The 18,362-nt window shown below is 44.0% G+C and overlaps 1 protein-coding gene and 1 pseudogene across 3 annotated transcripts in view; both read right to left on the bottom strand.

The window, feature by feature from the left end:
- LOC124623201 (vascular endothelial growth factor receptor 3) overlaps positions 1–18,362 on the bottom strand; it is a 512,828-nt gene that overhangs the window by 435,572 nt on the left and 58,894 nt on the right. For all 3 annotated transcript variants that reach the window (XR_006980681.1, XM_047149015.1, XM_047149018.1), the window contains exon 2: positions 5,831–5,976. Coding sequence is in view for 2 of the 3 variants with exons in the window: in XM_047149015.1 (XP_047004971.1) it covers positions 5,831–5,976 (146 nt within the window). In the remaining variant the exon portion in view is untranslated. The remainder of the gene's footprint in view (positions 1–5,830; positions 5,977–18,362) is intronic.
- LOC124623425 lies at positions 7,470–7,587 on the bottom strand (annotated as a pseudogene).

The raw sequence follows: 18,362 nt of genomic DNA, 5'->3' as shown, positions 1-18,362 counted from the left end.
TTAAACCTATGCTCAATGTTAACAAATATCTCTTCTTCAGAAATGCTTTCCTTGCCATTGCCAGTCTACATTTTTTATCCTCTCTACGTCGACCATCATCAGTTATTTTGCTCCCCAAATAGCAAAACTCTTTTACTACTTTAAGTGTCTCATTTCCTAATCTAATTCCCTCAGCATCACCCGACTTAATTCGACTACATTCCATTATCCTCATTTTTCTTTTGTTGATGTTCATCTTATATCCTCCTTTCAAGACACTGTCCATTCTGTTCAACAGCTCTTCCAAGTCCTTTGCTGTCTCTGACAGAATTACAATCTCATCAGCGAACCTTAAAGTTTTTATTTCTTCTCCATGGATTTTAATACCTACTCCGAATTTTTCTTTTGTTTCCTTTACTGCTTGCTCAATATACAGATAGAATAACATCAGGGACAGGATACAAACCTGACTCACTCCCTTCCCAACCGCTGCTTCCCTTTCATGCCTCTTGACTCTTATAACTGCCATCTGGTTTCTGTACAAATTGTAAATAACTTTTCGCTCCCTGTATTTTACCCCTGCCACCTTCAGAATTTGAAAGAGAGTATTCCAGTCAACATTGTCAAAAGCTTTCTCCAAGTCTACAAATGCCAGAAATTTAGGTTTGCCTTTCCTTAATCTAGCTTCTAAGATAAGTCATAGGGTCAGTATTGCCTCTGCGGAATCCAAACTGATCTTCGCAGAGGTCGGCTTCTACCAGTTTTTCCATTCGTCTGTAAAGAATTTGTGTTAGTATTTTGCAGCTGTGACTTATTAAACTGGTAGTTTGGTAATTTTCACATCTGTCAACACCTGCTTTCTTTGGGATTGGAATTATTATATTCTTCTTGAAGTCTGAGGGTATTTCGCCTGTCTCATACATCTTGCTCACCAGATGGTAGAGTTTTGTCAGGACTGGCTCTCCCAAGACTGTCAGTAGTTCTAATGGAATGTTGTCTACTCCTGGGACCTTGTTTCAACTCAGGCCTTTCAGTGCTCTGTCAAACTCTTTACGCACTATCGTATCTCCCATTTCATCTTCATCTACCTCCTCTTCCATTTCCATAATATTGTCCTCAAGTACATCGCCCTTGTATAGACCCTCTATATACTCCTTATACCTTTCTGCTTTCCCTTCTTTGCTTAGAACAGGGTTTCCATCTGAGCTCTTGATATTCATACAAGTGGCTCTCTTTTCTCCAAAGGTCTCTTTAATTTTCCTGTAGGCAGTATCTATCTTACTCCTAGTGAGATAAGCCTCTACATCCTTACCTTTGTCCTCTAGCCATCCCTGCTTAGCCATTTTACACTTCGTGTCGATCTCATTTTTGAGACGTTTGTATTCCTTTTTGGCTGCTTCATTTACTGCATTTTGATATTTTCTCCTTTCATCAATTAAATTCAATATTTCTTCTGTTACCCAAGGATTTCTACGAGCCCTCGTCTTTTTACCTACTTCATCCTCTGCTGCCTTCACTACTTCATCCCTCAGAGTTACCCATTCTTCTTCTACTGTATTTCTTTCCCCCATTCCTGTCAATTGTTCCCTTATGCTCTCCCAGAAACTCTGTACAACCTCTGGTTTGGTCAGTTTATCCAGGTCCCATCTCCTTAAATTCCCACCTTTTTGCAGTTTCTTCAGTTTTAATCTACTGTTCATAACCAATAGCTTGTGGTCAGAGTCCACATCTGCCCCTGGAAATGTCTTACAATTTAAAACCTGGTTCCTAAACCCTGTCTTACCATTATATAATCTATCTGATACCTTCTAGTATCTCCAGGATTCTTCCATGCATACAACCTCCTTTAATGATTCCTGAACCAAGTGTTAGCTATGATTAAGTTATGCTCTGAGCAAAATTCTATCAGACGGCTTCCTCTTTCATTTCTCTCCCCCAATCCATATTCACCCACTATGTTTCCTTCTCTCCCTTTTCCTACTCTCAAATTCCTGTCACACATGACTATTAAATTTTCGTCTCCCTTCACTACCTGAATAATTTCTTTTATCTTATCATACATTTCATCAATTTCTTCATCATCTGCAGAGATAGTTGGCATATAAACTTGTACTACTGTAGTAGGCATGGGCTTCACGTCTATCTTGGTCACAATAATGCGTTCACTATGCTGTTGATAGTAGCTTACCCGCACTCCTATTTTTTATTCATTATTAAACCTACTCCTGCATTACCCCTATTTGATTTTGTATTTATAATGCTGTATTCACCTGACCAAAAGTCTTGTTCCTCCTGCCACCGAACTTCACCAATTTCCACTATGTCTAACGTCAACCTATCTATTTCCCTTTTTAAAATTTCTAACCTACCTGCTTGATTAAGGGATCTGACATCCCACGCTCCGACCCGTAGAATGCCAGTTTTCTTTCTCCTGATAACGACGTCCTTTTGAGTAGTCCCCGCCTGGAGATCCAAATGGGGGACTATTTTACCTCCGGAATATTTTACCCAAGAGGACACCATCATCATTTAACCATACAGTAAAGCTGCATGCCCTCGGGAAAAATTATGGCTGTAGTTTCCCCTTGCTTTCAGCCATTCGCAGTACCAGCACAGCAAGGCCATTTTGGTTAGTGTTGCAAGGCCAGATCAGTCAATCATCCAGACTGTTGCCCCTGCAGCTACTGAAAAGGCTGCTGCCCCTCTTCAGGAACCACATGTTTGTCTGGCCTCTCAACAGATACCCCTCCGTTGTGGTTGCACCTACAGTACGGCCATCTGTATCGCTAATAAGTGAAAACTGCATGGAAATATAAAGAGTGTTACTGCAGATGCTAGAGGAGTTTCTTGTTAAATCTGTTGAAGAAAGGGAAACTCCTATTATCAAACCTGATATCAATTCACCGGAGTTACTTAAAAAATGGTTGTAGATCATCAACAAATAAAAGTACGTTTACATTCTCCTAGGTCTCACCTAGTTTCATCCTAAGAATAGTAAAGCTGTTGAAATCATCAGACAGTGACATATTTTGCGACATACTAAAAAAGGTGAAGACTGTATTGTGTACTCCTAAACATGTCGTATAAACAAGTATAAATCTGAGGGGCATTTTCCTAATGAGCTTAAAGTGACTCGGGTAGATCCACAGTATGTAAATAGGAAGATACAGATTCCTTTCAAGTCACTGGCTAATTTCTATAGTCCCAGATTTTTCCAAGGTACTGCAATGTGTAACTTACCAACAGTTAACTGTTTTCTTTGTACATTTAGGAATAATTAGCATAACAGACTCTGTAGTCAAATATTTATATCGAGTGATTCATGATAAAAGCTTTGCTCAAGAAACTTTTTCGTCTGCGTAGGGTACACACTACTTCTGGAAAAAATGGAATTAGAGATAACTGCAGTAAACTATTAAAATCTAATCTACAGAAACGTAAACAAGTTATAAGTGTTGGCAAAGAAATGTCCAGTATAGAGCAAGTTAAGGTAGGTGTTCCAAACGGATCTGTACTACGCCCTTTCTCATTCCCAATACTGATTAATGATATACCATCATTTATTAAGTCCAGTACAGTGTTGTATGCAGATGATACAATTTTCCTTCCCACTACTAATGATTTTAGTAGCTTTAAAACTTATATTGCAAAGAAAAGGATAGTTGCTACTCGCCTTATAGCGGAGGTGCTGAATTGCAGATGACACAACAAAAAGATTGTCTGAAAGTGACCCTTCAGCCAGAAAGGCCTTCATCAAAAATTGGCAAAACACACACACACACACACACACACACACACACACACACACACACACACACACACACACACACAAGATCGCAATACTGCTTGTCAAAAATTGGACATCCTCATCATCCTTCTACATACAAGAGAGTTAGACTGTGTCTGTCTAAAACAAAGAACTGTACAACAAATTGAATGAGAAAATGTATTTCATTTGTCTGTGCCTTATTACGCATTCATAATTAATGTCTTTGTCAACCCTCTGGTCACTTGGTGTTTTAAATATATGTTTTATAAATATTAATTTTACAGCATCCTGGGGACCTTTCATCATGTACGTACACAGATTCCACCTTCAGTGACACTTTTCAGAGTAAAATACACTGCTGGAAAAAAATTAGTACACCTGGAAACATGTCAATTTTGATCCAGTAGTGCTGTATGCCACCCAGGGGATAGTAAATGTACTGATAATGGTTTCAGTGTCGTACACCAACATGTAGAGTAGTGACACAGCTACCAGAGAATGCTCACAGCCACAAGGCTCAGTGTGGTAGCAAACTTGTGAAGCAAGCAGGCAACCATGTCATGGAGACGCTTGAAAGACCCGCTGTGGAAGATCGTACAAATACTACAGCACAGATAAGAGGGCTTGAGAGGCCAGACGTGTCAGCAAGAACTATTGCAAACTGGACATTAGCATTGGAAATACAGGCACGCACATGTATAGCCCATATTTCACTAATTCCACAGCACTGACATGCATGGCTCAGATGGTGCCAACAGAGCATCAGTTGGAAGAAAAGGGTGCACCGTGATCTTCGGCAATGAAAGCAGATTCTGGCAGCATGCAAGTGATGGTCATTTGCACATGCAATGTAGACTTGGTGAGCACTGTCTCACAGAGTGCATTCGTCCAAAACACAATGGCCCCAACTCAGGTCTTATGGTGGGGTGCAGCAAGCTACAGCTCTTGTTCACCTTTGGTGTTTCTGGAGGGGACACTAACCAGCATTTGGTACATGTAGAATGTTGTTAGGTTCATCCTTTTGCCATTATTGCAACAGGAAGGTAATGTGTTGTTCCAACAGGATAATGCTCAACCATACAGTGCCCATGAAACTCAATGTGCTCTGCAAGATGTGCAGCAACTTCTATGGGCAGCATGGTCTCCACACTTGTTTCCAATTGAGCATGTGTGGACAAGAAGTAATTTGTGCAACTCATCAACCAACAAGTCTTGTAGAACTACATGAATAGGTTGAGAAAGCACTGAATAAAATATCCGAGGACAGTATTCACCTCACCAAATATTGATGTAGGTGTTACAGCATGGTTGTATACTTGGTACCTCAGAATCTTTTGTGCTGTTGATCTGTAGATGTAATCATTTGATGTATTCCATAAGCACTGTTGCAAAAATAAATCTTGAGTGAACTGGAAACCTCTAAAATGGTCTAGGAACTTATTTTCCCTCCAGTTTATTTATTCCACATGGGCATACCAATGCAAAACAAAACTACACAATTTTGCTTAATAACCATAGTGTAATTACTAGACAAACAACCATAGCCAGTCAGCCACATTGCTGCACATGGGTGATTCGTTTCGTCACAAGCAATTCAGCAGTTTGTTTTATGGGCAATCTTTGATCGACCACTGTGATCTGCAATTTTTTTGACCACTGTGATCTGTGATTTGCTTACAGATGTGTGATCTATAGTCAGATCATGCAAACTGGCATCGACTGCTATCTGTGGCTTGTGTGTGAGGCTCCATAAACAGAAACATCTCAAGAATCATGCTTGCTAGCTCTATAATCTGATTTATTATTTTGGCATCTGGAAACTTAATTCATCTGATGGTATCTCATATTAATCTGAAGCTTATTTCTGAGATGCCTTCCTCTGCTCTGGTTGTTCTTTTCTACTAGTTTCTATTTTTAATAATTGCAGTTACAGACAAGTGATAAAAAGGAAGAGGATGCAACTCTGTCATCTTCATCAGTCATTATGAAAGATAATAACTTCTGTTTCAAATTCCACTTAATCAATAAGGCCCCTCTTGTGTGCAAAGGCAAAAAAGAAATGTAGACTTTGTTTGAACTTACCGAAATGTTGGGGTAGGTCCAGATTACAGGAGTATCACCCTTGCATGTTATAGTATAATTTTCACCAGGGTTTACTACAATTTCTGAGAGATTTGTAGACGTTATTACAGGAGACTCGCTGCTTCTATGAGAGGCATCAGATAGCTCTGTAAGAGAAATAGTAATGTTAATTATGTCTGTTCAAATGCAATTACTACACTGAAGACATGCAGCTTTATGTAGCACTATGAGCAATGGCCATAATCTAAATGTCCCTTACATGCAGTTCCATTTAAAGTGTTCCCTTGGAAACTGGTTGAGATGGCCTTACGCTCACTGCCATTAGCAATTCCTGTCTGGTTTTTGTCTGTCTATTATTGACAATGTGTGACATTCATTTCTGGTTCCTGTCAGTGAGGATCTTTTAAGGACCACTGTTTTTATGCCATGTTACATGACTATAAGTGTTACACTATTCCTTACAGACACACTGTACAGTTTACACAGATACACCAATAAGTCAGGTAACTTTATTCATGGAGTTGTCATCCACACATCCAAATGAAACAGCTCCTTTTTGGCATGCTCCACACATGTTACTGTGCTCATTCTACAAAACTGACTGGCACGCACAGTGTGGATAAGGAAATATGAACTTTCTTACATTACTCTCTGATATTTATAAGGTGCTCTGTATTCAGTCAGTGCCATTCAATGTTTTTTTTTTATTATGACATGTTCACTGCACAGGCATTATTGACAGCAATAATAATTGTTTTTATAACAACATTTCTATCATTAAGTATTGACAGATGAAAAAAAATAATGTTCTGGAAAATTTCAAAAACATGAAGGATTTTTGGAGATATTACATGTTTTTCGATGATTTTATAACTGCCATGGTATTAAGTTGAAGTTTGACAAGAAACATGTAACTGAAATATGAGACACAAAACACTTTCATTAGGTTAGGCTTCTCTGTTTAAAATTTGGGTTGAGTAATTTCAGAAGAAACTGGTGAGATGAAATTTTTAGTAGCATCAGTTTAGATTACTTACCTTGTGGTTCTGACTTACAGTGTTGAAATTCTAATACCTTATGAATTTGAGAAATTAACAATGTTGTGTGGCTTTTGATTATTGTATCAAATATTTTAGGCACATCTTCTACTCAAGGAATGTCTGAGAGCATGCAGACATTTGTGTCATATACTTAAAATATTCTTTTACCTGGGCTTCACTCAGGAAAGTGCTGTATCCAGTGATTACAATGGAACATCAATTGTTTGCGCAGCAGAACAGAGATGCATGCTCTGTACAGCACTGTAGGAGTGGGGCACTGCAAAAAGTACTATGCCTCTTGCTGTTAACTAACATCAACCAGCAAACCACTTCCTATATCTACAGAGAAATGTAGGAACACACAAGGCAATATCAACCCTACACTTTATTCTAGAAGAGAGCACTCTGTCTTCAGGATGCAAGTGGCCCATCCGGACCATCCGACAGCCTTGTCATCCTCGGCTGAGGATGTGGAAAGGAGGGGCATGTGGTCAGCACACTACTCTCCCAGTTGTTATACTTTTTTTTGACTGGAGTCACTACTATTTGATTGAGTAGCTACTCAATTGGCATCACGAGGCTGAGTGCACTCTGATAAATGGCAACAGCACATAACAGCTGGGAGGGTCACCCATCCAAGTCCTGGCCACACCCGATAGCGCTTAACTTCGGTGATCTGACGGGAACCAGCGTATCCACTGTGGTAAGGCTGTTGCCCATCATAGAAGAAAGGCAAACCTTATTTTATAATAGCACTTGTAGATTTAGAGAAAGCTTTTTATGGTATTGGCTAGACTATACTCTCTGAAATTGTGGAGGTAACAGGGATAAAATACATGGAGCAAAAGGTTATTTTGAACTTGCATAGAAATTAAACTGCAGTTGCAAAGAGTTGAAGAACATGAAAGGGAAGCATTAGCTGTGAAGGGAATGAGATAGGGTTGTCAGAACAGTCCTGTGTTGTAGCCTATCCCCAATGTTATTCACTCTGTACACTGAGCACACAGCAGAGGGAACCAAGGAGAAATCTGGAACTGGAATTCATGTTCAGAGAGAAGAAGTAAAACCTTTGAGGTTTGACAGTGACATTGTAGTTTTGTCAGAGATGGCAAGGGACATGGAAGAGCAGTTGAACAGAATGGACAGAATCTTGAAACAAGCTTATAAGATGCACATCAATGAAAGGGCAAATCATGGGATCTCACCCTCACTCCAGTTGCAGTTGAAATTGGCAGGGATGTGACATTGGCAATCTGCCAACAGATATTTGAACATTTGGCCACGGATGCATTCTGGCTCTGGATAATGATGATGATGATGATGATGGTTGGTTTGTGGGGCGCTTAACTGTGCGATTATCAGCGCCCGTACAAATTCCCAACCGCCACTTTGACTAATGATGATGAAATGATGAGGACAACACAAACAGCCAGTCATCTTGAGTCAGGCGAAAATCCCTGACCCTGCTGGGAATCGAACCTGGGACCCCGTTCTCAGGAAGGGAGAATGTGACTGCGAGACCACGAGCTGCAGACTCTGGCTCTGGAGCCATGTCAGGGAAAAGGTCTATGCACCAAGAAAATCCCATTCACTAAATGGAGCATTATATGGCTCCAACTGACATGTAGTCAAAGGTAAGTGAATTGACTCCTCATGCTGCCTGAGGAAACGAAATGCAGGCTGATAATTCTCAGATGCATAGGCTCAAGCATAGCACATAGCAAAATGTTCAGTGATAGCATTTGGGTAATTTTAGGCAACCCATTACTCATGGAGACACCAGGTAAATCTGTGATGGGCTAGTGTCCACAGAGGCATTGAACATAAGCCCAAACCTGTGAAGGGGGAGTACGTGGTCCGCTGGTAGACACACACTGTTCCCAGCTTTCATTTTTCTGTCTTGTTACTAGGTGGTGGATCAAAACGTGGAGCTGTTTGAAGACAATGAGGTGCTCCATTGATGGATGTCACTTATGGCATTGGAGAACCTGTCTGTGATCTTTAATGGTCATGGTGATTTTGGAAGTCCACCAGGATATTATTGTCTGATGCGGGGGATCCTGAGGAATAGAAGATTGCTGAGTGTGCTACCAATAGAATGGCTCCAGTTTTTTTTTTTTTTTTTTTTTTTTTTGGGATGCAAGAAACAACTTGAGTCATACGTGCACAAGTCAAAACTATAGGACACAAACACAGAGAGGAGGGAAATGACTACACATCAGTCCCAATGAACAGAACAGGAGACAGCTAAAAACAGGCACGTGGAAAAAGGGCTAAAAAAATATCATACAAAACCAGTGGTCCAAAACTAAAACTTAAATGGTCTTCACCATATTGCCTCAGTGGATAAAAAGTAAAATTCTGTCGAAAGCCCGCCCATCATTCGCTAAAATGGCTGATAAATCAAATGGCAAACCCAAGCTGGAATGTAAATGGTTAAAAAAAAAAAAGGGCATTCCAGCAGGAAGTGGCAGACAGTTAAAATTTGGGCGCAATGCGTACAGAGTGGTGGGATAGCACCACTGAGAAAATGACGATGGCTAAAAAGGCAGTGCCCAATATGCAGCCGAGTTAAAATAATCTCCTCCCTGCGGGAGGGCTGAGAGGAGGTTGTCCAAGGCACCAGGAGAGGCTAAATAAGCCGAAGCTTATTCCTGTGAAGGGAGGAACATTGGTGATGCCAAAGGGACACCACCTCATGACAGACAGCAACACAGTGATCATCGGAGGGAATATAGGTACTCGCAGGATGAGGTATGAGGACTACAGCCTTGGCAGCAGTGTCAGCAGCCTCATTTCCTGGCTGACCGATATGACCAGGGACCCACAGAGACATGACATTAGCTCTACCGAGAGTGAGCAAGTGACAATTTTCCTGGACCCTCTGCACTAAGGGATGAGCGGTGTACAGCGCACAGAGACTTCGGAGGGCGCTGAGTGAGTCTGAGCAGAGGATACAATTGGGAATGCTGTGTCACCGGATGAACTCTGTGACTTGATACAAGGCGAAAAGCTTGGCTGTAAATATTGAGGAATGTGCCAGAAGCTGATATCTAAAGACAGGGGTGTCAATGGTGAAGGCACATCTGACTCCATGGTCAGTCCAAGAGCCATCAGTGTATACAAAGGTACTATCATGAAGTTCCATGTGAAGGTCATGAAACTGAAGGTGATAGACCGAGACTGGAGTAGTGTCCTTAGGAAGCGAATGAAGGCCAAGGTTAATATGGGCCACTTCACGAAACCAAGATGGTGGAGGGTTCGTACCCACTGGGAAGGTTGCAGGTACCGTGAAGTTATGCCGCCATAGCAAGTGCAATCGCGGACTCCAGGAGGTAACAGAGAAGAGGGACAAGCCCCATACCGACGATCGAAGGAATCATTAAAGGGGGCATAGGAGGGGTGGCCACACATGGCAGACAAAAGGCATGCGTACCTGCTGAGGAGAAAGTCACGGCGGTAGGACAGTGGTAGTTCAGCAGCTTCAGCATACAGACTCTCAACCAGGTTGGTGTAAAAGGCACCTGTGGCCAAACAGACACCATGATGATGGATAGTGTTGAGACAGCAAACAAGGGATGGGCAGGCACATGAATAAACAAAGCACCCATAGTCGAGTTTTGAACGGACGAGGGACCGGTACAAACGGAGGAGGGTGGTTCGATCGGCACCCCAGAAAATACCACTGAGGAGACGTAGGATATTAAGGGACCGCATACAGAGGGCTGCCAGGTAAGATACACGGGAGGACCAAGAGAGTTTCCTAGCGAGCAGGAGCCCCAGGAATTTCGTAGTGTTAATGAACGGAAGGGCAACAGGCCCAAGATGGAGAGATAGTGGGAGAAACTGTTTGCTCTGCCAGAAATTCATACAGACTGTTTTGTCAGGGGAAAAGTGAAAGCCATTGTCGATGCTCCAGGCATGAAGACGATCAAGACAGTGCTGAAGACGCCGCTCAGTGAGACAGGTCCGTGGAGAACTGCAATAGATGGCAAAATCATCGACAAAACGGGAGCTGAAGATGCGCGGTGGGAGACAGGCCATTATAGGGTTAATGGTGATGGCAAGGAGGATGACGCTCAGGACGGAATCCTGAGGTACACCATTTTCTGGATAAAGGTGTCCGACAAGGTAGAACCCACACACACCTTGAAAACTTGGTCTCGAAAAAATGCTTGAAGAAAACAGGGCAGGCTCGCACAGAAGCCCCACATGTAAAGAGCCTGGAAGATACCAGGTCTCCAGCAGGTGTCGTAGGCCTTCTCCAAATCGAAAAACACGACCACAGTCTGGGATTTCCACAGAAAACCATTCATGACATGGGTGGACAAAGTAAAGAGATGGTCAGCTGCAGAACGCCGTGCTCGAAATCCACACTGTGCATTCGTTAGTAAACGGCGAGATTCGAGCCACCACACCAGCCGGGCATGAATCGTAAGTTCCATCACCTTGCAAATGCACCAGGTATGAGAGATGGGGCGGTAGCTAGAAGGAAGGCTTTTGTCCTTACTGGGCTTGGGTACGGGTATGACGGTGGCTTCATCCCAGCGTCCAGGAAATGTTCCCTCAGACCAGATGCGGTTGTACATGTTAAGCAGAAAATGCTTGCCCAAAAGAGAGAGGTGCTGCAACATCTGAATGTGGATGGCGTCTGATCCTGGGGTGGAGGATCGGGTTGAGCAGAGAGCATGATCTAGCTCCTTCATAGTAAAGGCGGCATTGTAGCACTCATGATCCTGAGAAGAGAAGGGTATCGCCCAAGCCTCCTCCACCTGTTTCCAATGGATGAAGGCAGGGTGATAGTGGGAGGAGCTCGGATCGTCCGCAAATGGCTGGGGAATGGATCTTGGTTCCAGAGAGCCGTCAGAGCCCACACGACAGAGGAAGGTGTGGAACTGTTAAAAGAACTAGTGAATGAAATCCAACTAGCTCTTTGCTATCCCCAAGAACTCGACAACACTTTGCACGCATCTGTTTATAATGAATGCAGTTTTCCAGCATAGGGTGGCAGTTAAAAATGCAGAGAGCACATCTCTGTGCGTGAATTGAGTCGCAGCATGCCTCAGTCCACCAAGGGACTGGGACACGACGTGGTAAAAAGGAAGTGCGAGGAATGGAACATTCTGCAGCAGTAAGGATAAGGTTGGTGAGATAGTCCACCTGGTCATCACAGCTGGGGAAATCTTGTTCTTCGAAGGTCGCTAGGGAGGTGTGAGGCTGCCAGTCAGCCTTAGTAAGCTGCCATTTGGGCATGCGTACGGATGGGGTAGGAGTCAGCAGACGGAGAACACACGGGAAATAGTCGCTTGAGTAGACGTCAAAAAGAAAGGACCACTCAAGACGATGTGCAAGCTGGGAAGTGCAAAAGGATAGGTCCAAATGGGAACAGGTGTGTGAGGAGTCAGAAAGGAAAGTGGGTGCTCCAGTGTTAAGGCAGAACAGGTTACGTTGGTTAAGAAGGTCAGCCAAGAGGGCACCTCTGACAGTTCCTGGGAGAACCCCAAAGGGGATGATGTGCATTAAAGTCACCGAGTAGCAAAAACAGGGGTTGGGATGGGGGAGGGGGGGGGGGGGGGTTGCTGCTCAATAAACTGAAGAAAGTCTGTCCTGGTGACAGCGAATGACGGAGGGACATAAATGGTACAGAGGGAAAAAGTTAGGCAGCGAAGAAAAGGGGGAACTGCAACAGCTTGAAGACGGGTAGTCGGGAGATGGGTTGACTAAAAGTCACCCTGTATGAGCAGCATAATGCCCCCATGAGATGGAATGCTGACCTCAGGGGGAAGGTCAAAACGAATTGGTAAGTAATGTGAAAGATCAAAGCAGCTGTGTGAGTGTAATTTCGTTTCCTGAAGGCAGAGTACAAGGGGATGCTGCAATGCTAAAACCAGTTGTAAATCTTCTTTGTGGGACCAAAAGCTGTGAACGTTCCATTGGAGGACAGTCATGAGGAGGAAGAGATGTAGGGATGTCAACTCAGCGGCCGCCGAGTGACAACCGGAGTAGAGTCGCTACTAGAAGGCACAGAAGCAGGAGGATCCTGTTCCATGGGGTCCTCAGAAGCATCGGCATGCTTGTGCAGTTGGTCTGTGGAGTCCAACACTGAAAAATGGTTGATGGTGTGCACCGGTGAGACAGAGGCCAGCCAGGCTAAGGGACCACGTGGCGACACCGTCGAGCTGGATTTCGAGTTGGCGAAGGAGAAGACCGTTTGTCTTTAGCGGACTTCTTTGAGCCCTTCTGGTTAGAGGAAGACTTGGGTGTTGTGTGGCTGAAGGGATGGAGGAAGTCTTCACAGGAGTACTCCTTCTGTCCTCTCCTGCATGCTGGTTGTGTAGTGGGTGGCTTTGCCCCTTGTGTCGAGAGGTTAACGGTTTGTTGCACAGCAAGATGGGGGGGATGATGATGCTACCTTGACAATGGGAGATTTCACAACCTTAGAGCCGAATTTGAGGTCATGTCTGTGTGGCTACATCCTTCATGGAGCGAGGGGTAACAAGAAATGAACTATAGGTGCCAGACGGGATAACACAGAGTTTGCGACTAGCCAGTAACTTGCGATCTACTGGGTAAGGCACTTTTTCCTTCACCCAAATCTTGAACAGCCCGCTCATCTAGATACACGGCAAAATCCCTAGAGGAGGGGGCATGGCGGCATGCAGTTGATTCGGCAGGGAGAAGGAGGTGGACATTCACCCTCGTGTGCATCCCTGCCACAGAGTACGCATTTGGCTGGGTGTCGACAACATGTTCAAGTGTGGTTGAAATGATGACACTGCTAGCAGTGCATCGGATTCAGAATGTACGGACTGTGATAATTTCATAGCCTGCTTTGATCTTGGACAGCAGCACCACCGTATCAAAGGTGAGGAAAAGAGTGTGGGTGGGCACCAAGGAGGAATAGACCTTTTTCATTACACGATGGACAGCAATGACATCCCATCCTGATCAGAGAGGTGAGATTGTATTTCAGCCTCAGTTAGACCATCAAGCACCCTGGTGTAAATTACACCACCGGAAGAATTCAAAATTCTATGTGCTTCGACACAAACAGGGTAGCCATGGAGAAGCGAGGCAGCAAGCAGTTGTTGTGTTTGAGAATCAGAAGCCATCTCCAAAAGCAAAGTGCCATTCCATAGACAAGTGCAGGATTTCACAGGGCCAGCAATTGCATCAACACCTTTCTGGATAATAAGTGGATTGACAATGGCAAAAGACTGACAGTCTTCAATACGTGACACCACAAGGAACCATTTTGCAGCAGGAAGGGTCTTCGAATCAGTAGCCTCATTACGTATATGTTTTGTAGACATCAATGGGGACTACGATTGACTCATCGTGAGGTAATCCCCCATTGTTGCCAGCGTCTCTGATGGTGCGCTCCTTCCAACTGGGGGCCCCTTCACAAGGGTGTGTACCCACCTTAGGTGATTGTTCACACCTCAGGTCACACCTCCCAAACACTTGATGGAGGTACCAATCGGCAATTTGGGAATATTACAGCTCAGGCAGTCACCCCTCCCTGGGCCTGGCCTGTACCAGGGGGTATGCACCAACCCTACCTGTTGACCCGGGGATGGGACTTATGCATTATCCGGTCACCTGTTACACGTCAGACGCATGGGCCGGCCTTCAGGAGTGCACAGGGAGGAAGAAGGAAAAAAAGGATCCTCAAACACCAAAGCAGAGGAACGAGAGAAGGGAAACAAAGAAAGGAAAATGGAGCCAAAAACAAAGTTGAGACTGTTCACACATCAGCGACAGAATGCAGAACATTCCCAATAATGCCCCAGACATGTTCCCCAAGGGAGGGGAAAAAGTATAGTAAGATGATAAAGATGTAGCATGGAAAGAAAAAAGTGCTGCAAGGGCTGGGGCCTTGTGGAAGCCAAGCACAAACCCTTGTGGGGCTCCAGTTGTGTGCTGACAGTCACATCGGTACCTGCACATGGTGGGATGCTTATGGTGAAAACAGAGGCAAAGGCATCCCAGTCAGCATTGTCAAGAACCCATCCACTTTGAAAACCAGGCAAGTGATACTGAGGAAGAAACAAAACAATCAAAAAATGATCACTGTCACACAAATGACAGAGCAGTTCTAGGCACTTCAGTCCGGAACCGTGCTGCTGCTATGGTCACAGGTTCGAATCCTGCCTCAGGTATGGACGTGTGTGATGTCCTTAGGTTAGTTAGGTTTAAGTAGTTCTAAGTCTAGGGGACTGATGACCTCCGATATTAAGTCCCATAGTGCTCAGAGTCATTTGAACTATTTGTCACACAAATCATAATGGACTCTCCAATGGATAGAGGGGACAAGACCAGGGCTGTCAGTGGGAAGATCAATGGCTGACACTACACTTATGTGTGTGGAGTAACCAGCACTCCAGAGACAGAGATCAATCTCTACAAAAAAAGTTCTGATAACCAGTGATCCTAGTTCCATCCCACAAAGGGTAATGGGCATTGAAGTGACCCCAAATCAGGAAGGGTGGGGGAGCTGAGAAATCAGGGTAGACAATAAATTCTGAGACACTTCACCATTGGGAGGTGTATACACATTACAGATAGTAAAATCCAGAGGCATCCTCACATGAACAGTGTCAGCCTCAAAGGGCATATCAAGTGGCAAGTGTTCACTGTGGCTGGCTCTGAGCACTATGGGACTTAACATCTATGGTCATCAGTCCCCTAGAACTTAGAACTACTTAAACCTAACTAACCTAAGGACATCACACAACATCCAGTCATCACGAGGCAGAGAAAATCCCTGACCCCACCGGGAATCGAACCCGGGAACCTGGTCGTGGGAAGCGAGAACGCTACCGCACGACCATGAGCTGCGGACAGTGTTCACTGTAGATGGAGTCCAGAACGTATATGCAAATTCCACCTGAAGCTCTGTCATAGTCAGCTTTATTCTTAAAATAGACTCAATAGCCATGGAAGGAATGGGTTAGCAATACTGGAAACCAAGTTTCCTGGAGGGCAATGCAGCAAGCAGAGGAAACACATAAGAGATGTTGAAGCTCAGCTAGATGGTGGAAAAAAACCGCTACAGTTCCACTAGAGGGTCATTGATATGAGTATCTTGTGGGGGAGTGAAGGGACCATGGTGGCATGTCATGCCCCACAGTCGTCTGCTGCCACTGCTCACAACGATATAGCATAAATACACAACAGTTCTGAAGCAGGTTCTGTGTGTGGGGGGGGGGGGGGGGGGGTTATACAGCGCCATATGGACCATCAGGATCTCTGTCTCAATTACAGTGTTGGAACAAGGGACATGGTGACACTGTAACTTACTTCATGTTGGAGGTCTCCTTTTTCTCCTTGTTGTCCCTCTTCTTCCTGCTACAGTTTCAGGGGCAGAGGAGGAATGTGAAGCCTCATAACCAGCAACCTATGGCTCTTCCAGCCACTGGCTGGTATCCAATAGCAGTTCAGCAGAATGCTGGGAAGAAAGTGTCCTGAAGGACCCCTTCCTGGAGAGAGACACCAGAGGAGAGTGTTGTTTCTCCAGCTGAAGGTTGGTGATCAACATTGCTGGTGGATCGGGAGTCAATGATATCAAAGTGGATGTGGGGGAAACAATATGAGAAGGGCTCACAATCCTCATGGGAATGGGTGTAGTTGAGTGACCCCAAGGACCCAACGTAGAAGTCATGAAGGGTGAGGATGACATCATCGTATTCATAGCTAAGGTTAATTTAATGGTAATATTTATTCTTGATTGCTGATGAGTCTTGAAATCTTGGAGTTTCGTTTCTCTTTGGAAGAGAAGAGAGGAATCCAGTGAACAGGGAGAATGGTGCTCCCCACAGTTAACATGGATGGGGGAAAGGGCACATGTAAAGTTTGTAGGCAACTGATGTGCTCAGTCCATGCAGATGGGGTTAGCATTACAACCCAAAGACGTCTGCCCAAATTCCCATCATCTGAAGCACTGCATGGAAGAAGCATCATACTGTTTTAATAATACTGATAAAATATCATTTTTCAGATAATGCGTCACCTCCAAAGATGAAGATAAAAGCCCCAGTGTTAACCCTGTTGTTGTATGATCCTCATTGGACACAGCAAAGAAAATGCATATCCTGTCATGCCGAATTACATGTAACTTGTCATTGGTCTGTAAAAGAAAGTCACAATGGTAGATGACACCAAGATGATATTAAGATTGTTATGGGGTGTAATGGCTACAGGAATATTATATAGTTTGTCACATGTGAGCAGCACCTGCAACTGAGTGGGGGATGCTGTTTTCATCAGAACTGAACCACTTTCGTTTTTCAAATAGCTGATACATCCCCAAATCTGTCCTCAAGATGTTCAACAAAGAATAATGGTTTTTTAGCCGTAAAGGACTCAGTGTTGGTTCTAGAACAAGATAAGAATTGTGAGGAGTATGTATACCCTTGGCTCTTAGCCCCATATTTCTCCCATGGTGTAGCCAGGGGAGGAAACATTGTGGCATCATCTCTCTCCACATTCAAGTAATTCTTTTCTTCAGCAAAGACTCTTGGGACCAGGCAGTCACCAGTGGAAGAAAGTTTATGCCGCTTCATTGGCAAGTCATCCAGCTTGGCACCACCCACTCTGAATTCAGGCTCTCCCCATGGGTGCTGCCGAGCCACAGCAGTGGCAACCTGCCTGGTTAACTGTTGCCCAGAGTCCCATGCCCCAATAATGATGGGACATACTTTTTTGTATATGTGAGGAGTTCCAGCTGTGGCACCAATAGTGCAATCCCTACACAGTCAGGGAGCTACCACTGTGCAGGTACTTGATGAGCCCCCACATAATGGGGTGGCTAATGGGTTTGTTGGATATTGGGCCAAAAAGGAAGTATGCAGATAGAAAGCCAGGAAAGGGGGGATGTGCACCACCTTGGGAGATCTTCACTGCACAATCCTCTCTTCTGTAGAAGTTGGAAGGGGAATGGTAGGTCAAACCTAACGAAGGGGACCACATAGTGAAGGATGAAAAGTTGTATAAAGCATTGGAACAGAAAAGAATGAGTGTCCAAAATGATAAGGCAAAACCAGACATGATCAGCACCAAGAGGACCATACAATGGAAGGGCAGTAAGAGCCAAAGGACATCAAAGTGAGGCATTAACTGAGGAAGGAGTCAGACAGGATTGTAGTTCAACCATGTTCATCAGTCTGTGCATTGAACAAGCAGTAAAGCAATCCAAAGAGAAATTTGGAAAGGAAATTATAGTTCAGGAAAAAGAAATAAACACTTTCAGGTTTCCTGATGTTATTGTGATTTTGTCGCAGACAGAAAATTATTCAGAAGAGTAATTGAATGGAATGGATAGTGTTTTGGATGTAAGTGTAACAAAAGTAATGGAAAAGAATCGAATTAAAAGGTATGATGAGTGAATGTATTTTGCTGTTTGGGTAGCTGACAATGGCAGGAGTAAAGAGAAAATGAAATACAGACTTGAATAGTAAGGAAAGCTTTTCTGGAGAGGAGACATAATGTAA

This window comes from Schistocerca americana, chromosome 7, assembly GCF_021461395.2.
Source record: "Schistocerca americana isolate TAMUIC-IGC-003095 chromosome 7, iqSchAmer2.1, whole genome shotgun sequence".
Lineage (NCBI taxonomy): Eukaryota > Metazoa > Arthropoda > Insecta > Orthoptera > Acrididae > Schistocerca > Schistocerca americana.
The sequence above is the reverse complement of the archived record's forward strand: the minus strand, read 5'-3'. Positions and strand labels throughout refer to the sequence as shown.